This window comes from Amblyomma americanum, chromosome 2, assembly GCF_052857255.1.
Source record: "Amblyomma americanum isolate KBUSLIRL-KWMA chromosome 2, ASM5285725v1, whole genome shotgun sequence".
NCBI lineage: Eukaryota > Metazoa > Arthropoda > Arachnida > Ixodida > Ixodidae > Amblyomma > Amblyomma americanum.
In genome coordinates, this window is record NC_135498.1 from 61551764 (window position 1) to 61568139 (window position 16376).

The 16376-nt window shown below is 46.5% G+C and overlaps 1 protein-coding gene across 7 annotated transcripts in view; it reads right to left on the reverse strand.

Moving 5' to 3' along the window:
* The window catches only part of Nos (Nitric oxide synthase), a 321111-nt gene that overhangs the window by 45583 nt on the left and 259152 nt on the right, over window positions 1-16376 (reverse strand). For all 7 annotated transcript variants that reach the window (XM_077654487.1, XM_077654482.1, XM_077654484.1 and 4 more), the window contains exons 7-10: window positions 14332-14471; window positions 13291-13465; window positions 11142-11243; window positions 8521-8715 (exon numbers count right to left, since the gene is read on the reverse strand). In XM_077654487.1, the coding sequence (XP_077510613.1) occupies window positions 8521-8715; window positions 11142-11243; window positions 13291-13465; window positions 14332-14471 (612 nt within the window). The remainder of the gene's footprint in view (window positions 1-8520; window positions 8716-11141; window positions 11244-13290; window positions 13466-14331; window positions 14472-16376) is intronic.

The window sequence follows — 16376 nt, forward strand, 5'->3', positions numbered from 1 at the left end:
CAGACTAATTAGTGGGTTACTTAATGTGCACTGACGACGCACATCACAAGGGCGTGTTGGTAATTTGCATTCACATAAATCAGTGAGAGTGGTAAGTATTTGATACCGCGATCACGACGCTCAACACATCTTCTTTTTCATCTTATTAACCGAAGCTTGCCCAAGACAGGGTAATATGTCTGCCGCCTAATGACAGACTAACATGCGATACAAAAGACACGAAGGGAAGTAGAACAGCGAGATAAACCAAATACATGCGCAAGAACGAGATGCACCGCCATGATTTCGTTACAGTGCGCCAATAAGGGATCGAAAAAATTGGCTGGCTTTGTGCGGAAGTGCACGGCTCTAGTCTGAGAAAGGGCATACAAGTTGTATTTTGCGTTCTTTTGTTCCCACTCCTTAACAGCCGTAATCGAGGTGAACTTGCTGGTTGCGTTAATACGTTAGCCACAACGAACCATGTAAACACGTTTCTCTCCGCCGACCTGTGTATTCAACCGTATTACGGACACCGCTAAGGGAACAGGTTTTCATCATTGATAACAACGAGGTGCCTGAAGGTGGGCTTCCGCAGGGAGGACGCGCAGACGTAAGCGTTTGTCGGCACTGACTTCAAATTGTCTCCGAAAACTTTCTGCACGAATCTTTATCAAACCACGTGATCTTGACAAAACAGGCGGCAGCGGAAGAGCTCCTGTGCCCTGAACGCAGAGCAGCTCGCGGTGTTCTTGCCCATTATTGCGCATGCTCGAAGTTTCTTAACAGTGCTGATGTCAAAAAGGAAGCTTTAATGTTGGACATTGCCTCGCGAAAAGTTCGGGGGAAGTGTTTTTTCGCTGCTTGTAATGGTGAATAGATCGAACTTGGAGCCAAACGAATAGGCAGTGTGCTGTGCTCATCTTTTAGTTAGACAGTATTTCTGTACAAACTACAGATGATTCACCATATGTGCAATGTCATTATTGCGTGAAAAAAGAGAAAAATCCCGAGTATTGCCGTTTCCCGCAACCCAGACCAATACCCGCAACGATTCAAACGGGCTCTGTCCTACGTCAAGGGTAGCTTCTGCAGATGGGCCCCACTGTATGTAGGCTACGAATGAGGATGGCTTGGGACAATGACCGTTCGAGCCTGTTGCGTAGCTGTCGGTTCCCAGAGGGTGAAACAGATGCTCCGATACTGCACCGCCCTTCCTCCAATCTATTTGGTCAGTGTTCGGGGCAGCACCGCACTGATGGCAGTTAGGTTTGGGCCACGGTTTCCGCACGACATTAGCCTATCATAATGAAGACTGCGATGTTCGAAGCTTCAAGAAAACAACTGAGTGTTTACGGCAGCTTAATGCTCGCACAACAAATAAACGTAACATGAGTAATTTAACATGAACGTCAGCTTGACACGATATTTTAATCCTGCCGTTATTCAGAAATCAGGCTTAATTCGGAAAGAATTGTGCCACGCTTGATACGTTTCAGGTTGCGCAGAAATTAAGAGAAAACCTTCTCAAAAACTGAGAAAAATGTAATTCGTAGGTACCGTACGACAACTATCCTTTTTTGCAGAATTATAGACACTGCTTTCAAAGGGTGAACGCTGTGAGACAGATAAAAGTTTGACTTTATTGATACAAGTGCCTCGTCTCCACTATATATTCCTTAGGCTTAGACATTATATTATTATTAACAAAGAAAGAATCATTACGGTCGGTTAATTAAAAAATTGGTAAATTAATGTCTTGATTGCTTGTTTTAAAGCCAATGTCGCCCAACGGTATTGAATATGGCCGACAGTGCACGTTAACCCGGTTTATGATTTTCAAAGGGGCTACTGTTCTCCAAGTCTCGGTTGACCATTTTGTTTCATATGCCGCCACGGTGGCTCAGTGGTAACGGCGCTCGGCTGCTGACCCGAAAGACGCGGGTTCGATCCCGGCCGCGGAGGTCGAATTTCGATGGAGACGAAATTCTAGAGGCCCCTTTACTGTGCTATGTCAGTGCATATTAAAGAACCCAAGGTGGTCGAAACTATACGGAGCCGTTCACTACGGCGTTCCTCATAGAATGAGTCGCTTTGGGACGTTAAACACCATAAACCAAACCAAACCAAACCATTTTGTTTCATATCTCAACCCATTCCCAAGACTGGGCTCGGAAGAGAGAGAGAGAGAAAGACGAAAAGGCAGGGAGGTTAACTAGGCAGCGCCCGGTATGCTACCCTACACGTGGGAAAGGGAACGGAGGGAGAGATAGGAAGGGGAAAGAGCAAAAGGAGATGAACACTTCTCCACATGTCCGTTGGCCGTTACTTTCAGGGTACACAGGGCACACACTGACTGTTCACAATTTTGAACTCAGTCCTGAGTCCTTCAAGAACTCGAAAAGTGCCTTCAAAGCTATCGTCTGCGATGAAGGCTTACTCCAAGGACCCAGAATCTTGGCTTCAGTAAGGGGCGGATGATCTAAACGGCGGAGTGTTGCAGCCAGGAGTGAACGCTCACGCTGAAACCGATGACAGTTACAAAGAAGGTGTTCTATAGTTTCGGCGCACCCACACATCTCACACGCAGGAGAGTCCGCCATTGCAATCGAGTGGGAGTAGGCATTTGTGAACGCAACTCCCAGCCACAGGCGACACAACAGCGTAGCATCGCAGCGGGAGAGGCCGGACGGAGGACTGAGTTGAAGTAAGGGGTCTAGGCGGTGCAGACGGCATGTGGAGTTGCCAGTAGAAGACCATGACGCTAAAAGCTCTATTCGGCCAAACATTCGCAGATGTCTTGCTGCGTCGGCTCTTGTCAACGGTATCTGGAGGGGCTCGGAAGAATTACCGCAACAGCTATGACTTCACATAATAAAGTTGATTCCTTCACTGACGACAGACTGTCACGCAAGGGCTTCCACCGCGTAGGAGGAATACAGCCATTGATAAAGAGCATACGTTCGTGCTCATGACCGGAACGCGGCATCTGCAGCTTTACCATTGAAGGCCAATAAATTCTGGGACTGGGAGCACAGTTGGCGCCAGGAAAGCGCTGCTCACTGCACAAAGCTTCTCGTGGTGTTTGCGGTGCCCACTGACAACGATTAACAATGTTATAGGCAAGGGAGTACCAATTTCGCATTCGATCTGGGAAGATATGCAAAGGTCAGGCCTGATAGGAAACAGCGACCGCGAATGCAAGCTTAAAGGGACGCTGAAGGCAACTTCATCCAACTTTTGATCTAGGTAAAAATTGATTCTTTGACCCCTTCTGACTATGTCAATGCTTGTCCGGCGGTAAAAGATGCATTTATTGGCATGGAAGTTGGATTAATTTTTTTTTTCTGCCGCTCAATTCAAAGTCATGACGTTAAGATAGAAAATGCCTCCGCAGTGCGATAATCGCTTAGAAGTGAATAGCGGTTTTGGCTAACCTCAAGTATCCGTGTGAAAAACTTTCTGGAGGCACCGCAGTTTTGTGTACGAAAATAGCCGGTGGTGGCAATGCCTGTAACTGAATTTCTTGACCTTTCATAGCTTGTACAGGCTAAATTTTAATTGAAATTAAGTCTTTTTTGAATAGAACGCACACAATAGAACGCCTTTGGACTGCCAACTGCCTCCACTCGCCACTAGCGCTGTCGCTGTCTACGTATATATATATATATATATATATATATATATATATATATATATATATATATATATATATATATATATATATATATATATATATATCAGCAGACAAGTTAAAGGAAATGAGGGGCCCGTTTGACAAATTTATGAAGGGAGCCAACAGTCGCCGAAACCAAGGTGCATAGGGGAACGTTAATTTTTTTTTTTAATGTGTTATGCTTATCAGTAGGATAATAATTCTTAGATGAATAAATTGCTTAAAGAAAGTTACTTATAACGCAGCAGAAAAAACAACCATGCCGCCGGTGGGATCCGAACCCACGACCTCCGAATATCGCGTCCGGTGCTCTTACCAACTGAGCTACGGCGACGGCTGTCCAATCTGCTGCTCTCGTGGGTATTTATGTTTACTGGGTGTAAGCGAGCCTTGAGAGTGTTCACCAGCGCCACCCTCGACCATAGCGGCGGACGTAGCACGTCCTGTAATACCGCGAGCGTGACGTAGAACGTCATCTCGAGGGTCTCGGTTCTGGCAGTCTTAATGCCAAAGGTAGCATAAGAGGGCTCTCGCACAGTTTCCGCCCTCGCCGTTAGATGACGTTCTACGTCACGCTCGCGGTATTACAGGACGTGCTACGTCCGCCGCTATGGTCGAGGGTGGCGCTGGTGAACACTCTCAAGGCTCGCTTACACCCAGTAAACATAAATACCCACGAGAGCAGCAGATTGGACAGCCGTCGCCGTAGCTCAGTTGGTAAGAGCACCGGACGCGATATTCGGAGGTCGTGGGTTCGGATCCCACCGGCGGCATGGTTGTTTTTTCTGCTGCGTTATAAGTAACTTTCTTTAAGCAATTTATTCATCTAAGAATTATTATCCTACTGATAAGCATAACACATTAAAAAAAAAAATTAACGTTCCCCTATGCACCTTGGTTTCGGCGACTGTTGGCTCCCTTCATATATATATATATATATATATATATATATATATATATATATATATATATATATATATATATATATATATATATATATATATATATATATATATATATATACTATCAAACCACGCGCCTTTTGATCAGGTTCTCGCCACACGCGTCATCGCAGATTCATATAAAGAGATGGCGACTAGAGTGAAATTCAGATTAATTTATTGTTTTGTTCTCATCAGCGTATTCCGTTGACAACGCGCGACATCGCATAAACGTTAGCGACATCTATTGTACTCAATTTTTCAAGTGTTGTCTGATGGGCGAAACATACATAGACATTAGGAACTCTGTCACAAACAAGTTCAGAAACAAATGACATCATAACATCATAAGATGGTCGAGTGTTTGTAATGCAAATGTACAACGGTATTGAGGTATGAGATTCCAAAGACTGACGGCAATAGATGAAATAGGGACGTGTCATAATGGCGTGCAACCTAAGTAGGCAGTGCAGATGTCTCAATTTTATATTATTTATTGTCCACCACGTTTTACTGACAAGGAAGAAAGCTTTGGGCCAAGAGATACATTTTTTCTGCAAAGCACATCGTTCCGATATCCGCTATGAACAGGAAAACTTAATTGCTGAGCCAAAAAGTGATCAGGCCACAGAATATATTCGGTCATAAAAATCCTTTTTTCGACCCGCTTCTAACCGTGTCTGTTTTACGATAGGACCCCTACAATTTCACACAAGCAGAGAACCATGCCTGGGGTCACGGCAAGACCTCAGTAATTCTTTCTGCACCTGGGATGGCCGCGATTTCACGCTCACCGCGGATAAGCCGATGAAGCTAACTGTGCACTTAATTAATCTCCTCGAACGCAGACCAGTCATTATCGACTGATTAGTGCCTCAAAATTATCCGGCATAATCCTCGGACGCTTTCCAAATATCGTTCGCATCTTCTCTGAAGAACGCCTGCCGCCTTTGATAGGTTTCCCTACCAAAGTCGTCATGCATGCCGTAATTCGATAGGCTATAGAGATCAGAGGTTATACCTGAGAGTAGACGCTTTAAAGCAGGCGAGATACGACGCAAATTGAGATACGGCTCGGTCCTCTGCGTGTGTGCTTCATTACCAAACCAACAGGAATGCGCTGTCGCCAAACGGGCAGTGGACGTTGTCGTCGGTGGCGTTCCCTCGACCTCAATCACAACCATCCCGGCGGCCGCCCCCTCACACGTATCATTACCGAAACAGCCGCGCGGCGGGTGGTCGCTGTGGCCTGTCAAGCGCGTCGCGGGGCGCAAACAGGGCGACGCGTCGCGGAGCAAATCAAATTACGGCATGCAAATGGGAGCGCGAAAGCCTCGCGAGCATTTCGTGGCCGCCAGCGTGGGAGAAAGGACGCGGCTCCCGAAAAGAAGGCAGCTCGCACTCATATTTCCCCACAAATCCTCTCACGTCATTCCCGAAAGCCGCTTTCATCCTCTCTCTCTTTCCCGCCTTCTTGGCCATTCAAGAAGTTTCCTCATTACCACGCAGGCGTGAATGCGCGGCGCGGAATCGGCCGTGTTTCTGAGGAAGTCGGTATGCAACGAGCGCAACCCCGCTTGCAGGTTGCTTGAACCGCTTGGATGCCGAGTGTTCTCTTCGACGCTCTTTCTTGGGGAGGGGGACAAGGATGTTGTGAAAACACGTTCTCTTCGGACAAGCCGCTCGCCCGGGCGGTCGTTGTCTGCCTACGCACGTGCTGCGTTGGCCTTTACTGAAGGCTCCGTTGTCAACATGCTCACCCTGCTTGTTTGCTTGCCTTGGTGCGGGTATCAAAATAACTGCCTATTTCTATTTCTGGGCTGGTTTTGGTCGGAAAGACGGAAGACGTTTTCCTGAATAGGCGACTTGTGGCTGGAAATGTTAGCTTGCCTTTGCCTATTGACGGAGAGCAGGGCTTGTACTTCTACGTCTCCCTTAGCGTGTTTTTACTTCTGTAACACATATACATCCCCGTCTCCGAAGTGTTCGAAGAAAACTTACGTTTTTTCTTATGTTTCCAACGTCGATAGTCGGCTACGTAGTGCTCTTGTGCGATTGTTTAGCACCCTTGAAATCATGAGCTGACAACGACAGTTGTAAGTATCCAGCTCCTCCGCAAAGAGGTAAAAAAATAAACATGTGGAAGTTAGCCTCGTGCAAGGCCAGGTCATTGTACCTGTGATGATGTGTTTCCTTTGCGGTTTGGCACTGCTACGAGTCTAAGCATGAATTTCCTTTTCGTTGCTGCGCATGCTCGCTGTACTCTATATGTATTCGCTGCACGCAGCAATAAATGTTGTTGAAGTCGGCGCTTTGTGGTGTCTCCCCTCGTGTCCGTTGTTCTTCTTTGCGCTGTGAATGTAAGCGTGGAAGTTGTGCCAGTCTTTCTTATAGGGAACAAGCTGATTGGCCATATTTCAAATTATATTTATACCGTAGTCTGTTTCTCGCTCAAAGAAGCAAATTTGCTTGTTGTATAGACAAACACGCACACGTGCATATGCAAGACTGTACACAACTGCTTCTTGAATTCAGGTAAACAATAGCCGCGCTCATAAAGCTCTTCCACGACGCTTCAAACAATTAATCTTCCCGGCAAAGATTCTGCAAGTTTCGTGCTTCTGGTCGGAAACCTTTTGTTCATTTTTGAACGTACATCGCGGAACTTCAACGTTAAAGCAAGTGTGGTCATTAAACAAACTCTTGAAGATTCTTGCCCGCACGAGACCACACAGCCCTCTCCTTCTGTCGCCCTCCTCCAGGTTTCTTTCTCTGCCTATTGTTTTTTTTTCTTGGAGGGGGGGGGCGGAGTTTGCATTTTCGGGCCGTTGTGGTGGCTAGAATAAAGACAAGCCTCTTTAAAAAAATCCTGCTGACCTGGAGCTGTAGGACAGCATAATGAGTGGATTTACAAAAATAAGTTCGCACCGCGCGAGCATAACGCTTTGCGCCTATCGGTCGCCACCTATAATTTATACACAAGCTAATAACACGTTCCACGGAATCATGAAAAACGTCGAGGCCAGAAGCGAGAAAAAGAGTTCATACAGGCTGGAAAGTTGCTTATTTGCAGCCTGCTTCTCAGTCTAGAATAGAAGCATCAATTAAGATGGAAAGCAGAACACTGTGTGCATTGCTCGATAATAAATAAAAAAATTACAACTTCAGATAATTATGAAGCAGACCAGCGTATTTTTTGGATTTGTGGGCGCGTACAGAAATTCTTGCAGTTATCGAAAGTTCTTCTTGCTCTCCAATGTAAAATAACAATAAAGGTTTTGTTTCATTGCAATCCAGCTCGATTTGCGCCCTTAAATCATAGCAAACTTGCTTTATTCTTTTGAAGTGGCACGACTGAGGGCCATGCCCAAGCGCGGCATCATCACCTGTGGTTTAGCTGCAGCGACTGCGATAATCGTAGCACTGCAAAACATATGCATGTCCTTCGCGATGATTTCACCTGAATTCTTCGCTGGCACTACTGTGACCAAGTACAGGAAAGGATTTTACTCATAGTGCCACTTGAAACACATTTGTGACTGTACGTTGCTAGCGTCTGGAACAAAGCACGGGTCATGCCACAGCGGCAAAAGAAAAAAAAATAAGCAATGTGTCGCTGCACAGCAAGCAGTAATGAGTCGAATGCTAGCTGTAAATGTGTATCATCATAATTAACTTCACCATTATGAGGCGGAGTCTACGGTGGCTCAAAAGTGATTTCTGCTCAGCCTGGTCCTGCGCCTACTGTGGCCACCGTATACTATTGCGAATAAGCCATGCTGCGTATTTCTCCCTTAGATATTCATTTTTTTTCACTCCAGCACACAGTCATTTCTCTGTTGCACGAAATGCACGCCCCGTCCGCTTCTACCGCGACCAGCACTACGATGACCTCCGAGTGATGCCCGAGTCCGGATGCCCTACCTGGTACTCGTAGTTCGGCTTGAGGTGGTAGTAGAGCATCTCCTGGTGAAACACGGGCGTGAGGCTTCCGCTGAGAGGGGGCACGATCCACACCCAGTCTCCGGGGCAGCCTCCACGCAGCCGGTTCTCATTCTCCATGTGCTTCATGAACTGGTCCGACGCCGAGTGGTGGTCCACAATGGTCACGTTCGCCTTCTGCACGCGCGTGCCAGCCGCGACCGTCACTCATCGCGATGCATGTAGATAGAAGCGTGGCAATGCTTGGCAATGGGATACTACTAGTCGAACAGGGTGACATGCGCAGAGAGGGTCTGATTTAGATTCACCTTTTTCCATTAGCGGTATTGTAGCAGAAACAGGGGGTTATTGTGCAATGAGATCCTCATTCTCACTGTAACGTTGCGACAAAAAATGAGTCACGCGCGTGTTACAAAGAGTTTAAGGAAAGAACACATACCTTCCCCACATGACAAGGGGGAGGAGGATGAAGAGGAGAAAAAGAAAGGGAGGATAACCGGAAGAACGAACCGGTTTGTTACCCGCCGCGGTGGCTCAGTGGTTAGGGCGCTCGACTACTGATCCAGAGTTCCCGGGTTCGAACCCGACCCCGGCGGCTGCGTTTTTATGGAGGAAAAACGCTAAGGCGCCCGTGTGCTGTGCGATGTCAGCGCACGTTAAAGATCCCCAGGTGGTCGAAATTATTCCGGAGCCCTCCACTACGACACCTCTTTCGTCCTTTCTTCTTTCACTCCCTCCTTTATCCCTTCCCTTACGGCGCGGTTCAGGTGTCCAACGATATATGAGACAGATACTGCGCCATTTCCTTTCCCCCCAAACCAATTATTATTATTATTACCCTGCACTGGGGGAAGGGATGAGGGGATATAAAGGTGAAGGAAAAAGGGGGTAACAGGAAAATGAAGTCAGTATGACAACATTGTTTGAGCTGTATATATTAGTGAGCTCTTTCCCTTTTTTCCCTTTGTTCCCCCTCCCCCCACGTGTAGGGTAGCCTACTGGTCACCAGCTGGTTACCCTCCCTGCCCTTCCGTCTTTCTGTTTCTCTCTCTCTCTCTCTTTGTGTTGGACACAAAGGCAGACAAGGCGTTGAGACACTGTCTGCTGTGTCCCTTGCGCACGCCTAGTGTTCTTTCACATGAAGTCTACACAGCTAGGTAGCGTGTTGCCTTTCATACTTCAATATGCCCTCTTTAAACCCGGAACGCATATACAGTTTACAATATGAGCTGCACTGTTCGCACTTCTGTTCTTAAACTTATTTTTAGGTTCAGTTTAAACAGGTCGTCATCTGTGAGAAGACTACGTATTCGAGCTGAAAGCATTCGCACTGAGACGACAAAATCATATATCACCCAACTTGATATGTTGTTTAGCACTGATGTTTGTGAGGCTTCGCGTCGTACACATTGCCTGTTCGAATCCACGGCATTCGAAGTAACCTGAATCTACCTTACATTGCTCTTTATCCACCTATACAAGGCCTTTCTACAGTGTTTCTTGGGACTTATGTCTCCTTGTTGCAAAAATAAAGCTTGTAAACAATTGACGGCCGTGCCATAGTGAGCTGTATCACCGTGGTGACTGTCATGCATATACAGTGATATATCATGAGAACTCTGATGAGCTCCCTTTTCTAAGAATGCCTTGCAAGCACTGCACGAGGAAGCAGTCTTGCTTGCCATTTTAATTACTGCACTCGCCTATAGCGGAAAATAGAAGCCATCCAGTACAGAAAATGCGCGCCGACGCCCCTAATTTTTGTTTTCTGTTGTCGCGTTGGGCAACTCACCCAGCACCAACTCATTGCACAGTGTACTCCAACTATTGCACGAAGATAGTTATGAACCGACGCTGTCCAGGTTAGCAGTTGCTGACAGGTGTGCCGCTAGGTTGATAGCGGCTCCTCACTTGCAACACCAGCGCTGCAAGCACCGCTTGCCCAACTCGGCCATAAACAACCATCTCTCTGCGCGGTTGGTGCATTTGTTGCCCAACAGCGAGAAAGCGGAATAAAAAAAAGTAGCATGGAAGGAAGTCCATAAAAACTACTCTTGGGAAAGGCATTGTACCTTGCTCGCAACGACGCTGCGGTTAACGTCAGTTCCATAACTCTTAATCCGACATTTCGTCAGAGTATGTATACCTTATTTTTCATTTCGTTCTCGCTGACTTGACTTATCTCAACCTTCTCGCGCTGAAAAAGTCGAAACTAGTTTCCTGAAACGTCGGAACTATTGCTGGCGGAAAGACGGAACTAAAGTTTCTCGCCAGCACATGTTGAGGAAAACGGAGCGTGCGCTGTTTTGCATTAGGTGTCGTGGACATTCGTGTCAGCTATTCGCCAGTAGAAACGAGTACGTGAGCTACGGAAACAGCTAGATTTCCAGCAAAGCCAACATCAATGACGCAGTGCGCAGCAGATGAACGCATTCAGAGAGTGAAACGCGCAGCGCAAGAACAGCCTGGCGCCGCTACACAGTTTGCCCTGTATGCAAATCTAGGCGCAGCAGGGCGCACATGTAGTGGACGTTTTTGGGGGATGGAAGAGGGGAAAGCCTTGCATGGAAATCAGGCTAGGAACGCCCGCGAAGGCCACTTGCCTGGTAACTGTGCATGACAGCCAGGGTGAGCTCGACGGCAGCTCGGTCCCGCCAGAGGCTCGAATTGCTTTTCGTGTCGATGCCTATTCGAGTAGCGACTTCCTGGGGAAAGAAAGCAGAATCAAAAGCGATGCAAAGCCCCTTGCAAAACACACGTTTGCGAGGTAGTTGAGTCGCATTGGGTATAGCACTGGGGAGAACAGTTGCCGTTGAGAAACGAGCTGATTACATACGCGGCGGAATGCACGTCAAGCACTTAAGCGGAGTTTAATAAGATTCGTGCATTCACTTTGATCTAGATTTTGATAGCTGCGCAAAGTTTCGTATTTCGAAGGCGCAGGCGTATTTTTGAAACACGATACATACGCAATGTTAGGCCAATATGACCAGTACTGAAGTTGAGAGCAGTATGATTTTTGCATGTTTTCCTTCTTTACTGTGATCATTGAATGCTTGGTATAATTGCACAACAAAACCCCCTCGCGTGAACTTTGCACAGGGTAGGGGCCTCAGCTTGCGCATAAAGCTGAAGGCAGAAGTGTCCAATACATAGGATTGAATTTTAGAGACGAAAACGCATGCACACACACAAAAATAAACAGAGCGAGTTTGCGTCTATCACGCCGGCAGCTAAATTACGCAAAGTGTGCATCGTTATTTCTTTGCTTACAGCTAGCCCCAGATGTTGCCAGGGAGAATAATTTCTCAACATTTCAAACCTAAAACTTCGGCACATCTTTTAGTAACAGAAGTTGTTTTCGTGTTATTGGTGACTATGGCAGGTAGCTTTCTTCTCCACTGAAAGGAATCTAAGGTAAAAGAAAAAAACATTTGAAGGATGCACTAGAACAGATGCTTCACATTTAGGACGTAATATCTTTAAAAGTGGAAAAGTGCTGTATAAAAATTAAAGATGAAATAAGGTTATTTGCCAACAATTAGGCATCAAATGCAAAGAAATCTGCTCACGATTACATAGCCTGACCGATGAAAATGAAGAGACGCTTATTCAAGGTAAACTGGAAGTAATCTGGCTATTTTTGAGGATGTTACACACGTCAATACAAGGCCAATATCGGACACATTATGTAACAGATGAGGATAGTAGCTATCGCTGCCAGTGTGCCGCGCCGGCCATTAGCGAAAGAGCGAAGCGCCAAAAGATGAATGAATAAAACTGAAAATTCGACGCATTATTTCGAATTATCCGCTTATCACCCTTAAAAATCTTTTATTTTTGATGGCCATACGAACAGATGAGCTTTACATGGGATTAGCCTAAGAAAACGGCCCATTCGTCGATAGCGGAATCAACAGAAAGCGTGGACTGACAAAAGCACTGAGTGAACACATAAAACTACTTTGGCGGGCATTAGAAACACCGCGCACACTTGCACAGAAAGCGAGCCTTAACATAGCTGATGCAGACATGTTCAGACAAGAAAAGCTTTAAGGAAACTGTAGCCGCACGTATTAAGCGGCCGTGCATGTGTCGACCAGGGAATTGTGCGGTACAGCAACCGTTCAGCAACGCAGAAAACGTTCGGATCTACGGCACAGACTGTTTAGCGGCGCTTAGTACTCTTTCTCTACAGGCACACCAGGTCCGTCCATTGCTTAGCGCCAAGCTGAAGCGCGCACAAATGCAACCTTGATATTTCAGACACTTCCATGTCAGCTTCGACGGCTTCCGAAATTTTTGGAGAAGGAATAGGCGTAACACATGTCACTTACTTCCGCCGGTAACCAGAGGAACCTTCACCGTCATTCGAGGACATCTTAAAATTCGTATGGTGCGAGCTTCCGTACGCGGCGCACCGGTTCCTTTAGAATGAACCGATTTTGTGACAGCTGGATACGATTCGGACCATAATTTCCGGAGCGTACGGCTTCATTCTCGCCCTCAGCTCAGTTTGCCGAGAACGGGAGCTAAGTGCATTTCATGCTTAGTAATGAGCTACCCATGACAGAAACCATGGTAGCAATGACGAAACAGAAAAGCAGCAAAAAGGACCCAAAATTGGGTTGCGTCATTTTGCTTACACTTGGCGCATTAACTGGACTACACTGTCGATTCGGGATTATTCCCACGTGGGCTGTATCTCGTTTCGTTCGATGTTTTCGGCAGCCACCGCAATGTGGCACTCACCTCAGCGAGATTGTACCGGTGCGCGTCGCAGAAGTCTCGCACGGCAATCTCGGTCACCATGTACCACCCGTTGAAGGGACAGGCCGTGAACTCGACGCCGCCCACGTCCAGCATCATGCTGGACACTGCAGGCACGGCGTACCACTCGAGCTGCATCTCGTCGATGGCCTTGTATCTGCACCGACCATTCAGTGAGAAAGGTTCCACTGCATTGGCGTCTTCTCAAGAAAGAAGTGGCTTTCGTTCTCTCACTTAACACTGCACTTTCACATTACGAGAGCGTTAGGGAGTTGCAAACTCAAAGCGACGTAATGCTTGTTTGTCAAACATAATGCTCTTTGATGAAAGATCCTTGATGGTCATCAAGACCTTTGACGATATTTCGGACCTTTGACGATATTTCGCAAACATGCCCCGCTTTTGAAAAAATTGGGTTCTTTGATATCACCAAGTATATCCTCCGTACGGCTTCGACCCCATCTATTCCGACCGAGGTCATCTGTGCCTTTTTTTGTCCCCTATGAATCGGGAAAGTACTCACAAGAGATATCTGACCAAATACACCAAGTTGCACAACACGCTATATTCGATGTCGATGGTTCTGACTCGCTTATAGTGTTACATTTATTCGCTGCGTTGGCTTATCGCTATACAATTTTTGTTTGCATTAATTTCCCGCTGCTGCATGTTCGATGCATGCCCTTCGACCATTTTCTTCCATATTCAACTCATGAACGCTCTTTGCATCGCCAGCAAGTCAGCAGCAATACACTAACGAGATGTGTGCAAAGATTTCAGCCAACCATGCAAATATCATTGATACAAAACAATGTTTTCGGCACTCGAGGTGGACGGGCCACCCGTTTTATCTCTAGAAAATATCATGTCAATTCACGAGCGAAAGTATGCAGATAAAATATAAAAAAAGTTGAATGGAGCCTCGACCATTGAAGATAACAGCAGCTTTATTCAGCCCCACCAGTGGAGGCCTAAGAGGCGAACAACGTAACGACCGTTGTTTTTCCCTCACAGCATACTCACACTGGGTGCGTTATCTTGACGCGCATGATGAGATCTTCGGGAATGTCGAAGTACTCCGGGTCCTCGCCGTTGGCTGAGAGGACCAGGGGCAGCGCCTCGAAACGGCCCCCTTGAGGTTTCCACCCTAGCTTCTTGCATATCTGCACCAAGTGTGACAGTGTTTAAAATAGTCTTAGGGACTGGTTTCAAACGATGGACATTTTTTTGGAAGACAGGAAAGAAGGTGCAGTCAGCAGAGTCGCGATGCGCCTTGATATTTCTGGCAATCACAAAAACGTCAGTGCACAGACAGCCCTCTTTTTGCCCTGAGAATAACGGAGAAAAATTGCGTCACTAGGCCAACTAAGCAATACGCTAGTTAACAGTTCCCATAGCCGAACGTGGTTACAACCTCAACCGCCCGTTAAACAGGCGCGAGAAGCGGTATTACGAAAAGAGACAATAAGAAAAAAATAAGATAGTCCGATTATTCAGTTAGCAGGGTCAGTACACAACAGTGAACAGTTGAAGGACACACACTTCTAGTATTAAGGCCAAAAGGCAAGCTGTTGAGAATACGGGAGGTGATGTAAGAGGTGGTTCCCTTGACACTGCAAAGGACAGAAATCCAGTGTGCCATCGTGCCCCCTGCTTTATGCGTGAGCGCCACCTAATTTATTGTGCGAAAAGTTACAGTGTCCCAGTGTCCACTTAAAAGCTTTCGCGCACCGTGTTTTGCGCAACTGAGCTCTGATGCCAATATTTTAAACTTTTTGTTGACACAAAGAGTAAGTTGTCCGCCTCTTATTGAGGCGGCCGGGTTTCTTTACATTCTCCGTGGGAACCAAAGTGAAAACACACTATAACGAAAAAAAATAGTAATACACGTACAACCTCCCAGACGTCCGCAGGCTGCGAAGCCCCATACGTGTCTTACCTAACAAAATTTTTTTAAGAGAGTCTATAGACTGCCCATAGACTTCTGTCTATAAAGTCTATAGGCTCTCCATAGACAAACCATAAAGAACAGCCTATCGGCAATACAAATCCTATAGACAGTCTATAGACAAACTATAGATTTATGGCCATATCACTTTTAGTAGACTTTTGTCTATAGACAGTCTATAGATTATGAATAGATAAAAAGATACATCTACAGGAAAGCAATAGAGCGAATCAGAAGTCCATAGACTGTCTATAGGCCATTTTTATAAGGGTTCCGTGCTCGTGTGCGAAGGCTAACCATCTCATTGAATCATGCGGAGGAGGAGGAGGAGGAGGAGGAGGAGGAGGAGGAGGAGGAGGAGGAAAGGAATGGAGATTAAACGGGAGGAGAAAGAATGAAAGTTTGTAGGAAAATCTCGGCTCAGGAAAGCTGTGCCCATACGTTGACGACACTGGGCAGATTACCCAAGAGAAGCGAAATAACGTGCGCTATGTAACACGTGTGACTCTCGAACTACCTTGAACGCACAAAGTGTGGTGGTTGTTTGATTTCAAACTTTCTCAAGTACCGCAGCAAATTACTCGCGTAGTCTGCGAAAGGACCGGGGTCCAGATACACGCACGGCATGCAGACAGGAACTATATAAGACATGATATAATTTCGGGCATTTTAAATGAATAGAAACGAAAGAGCCTCGCAAGCGGTCGTGTCTACCTATCGAAGATTTGTTTTGTTCAAGAATATCACAGCTTAGAACTTCCCTGAATCCACATTGAAAGTACTTCAATGGCTCGGTATTCACTACACGAAGTGGCGGCGTCTCGGTATAACGAACACTGGGGTAATTTCAGCGTAGCTCGGACGCAATTAATCTTCTCCTTTGGTAAACAATCTCCACCGCCCCCTTTCAACTGTATGCGTGCCGAGTGAACATCTGTGCGCTTGCATGCAAAGATCACCTCAGATGAGTTCATACGCCCTCTCATTTAACCCTACGCAACTACCGCGAGGGTCGGAAACTTTGAGAGCGGCGTTCACCATTGCGTTAGTCTAGCCGGCCAAACGGTTGAGCCGACAAAGGATCACCGCCTTGCCCGACAACGGAACACGGCTTACTAAT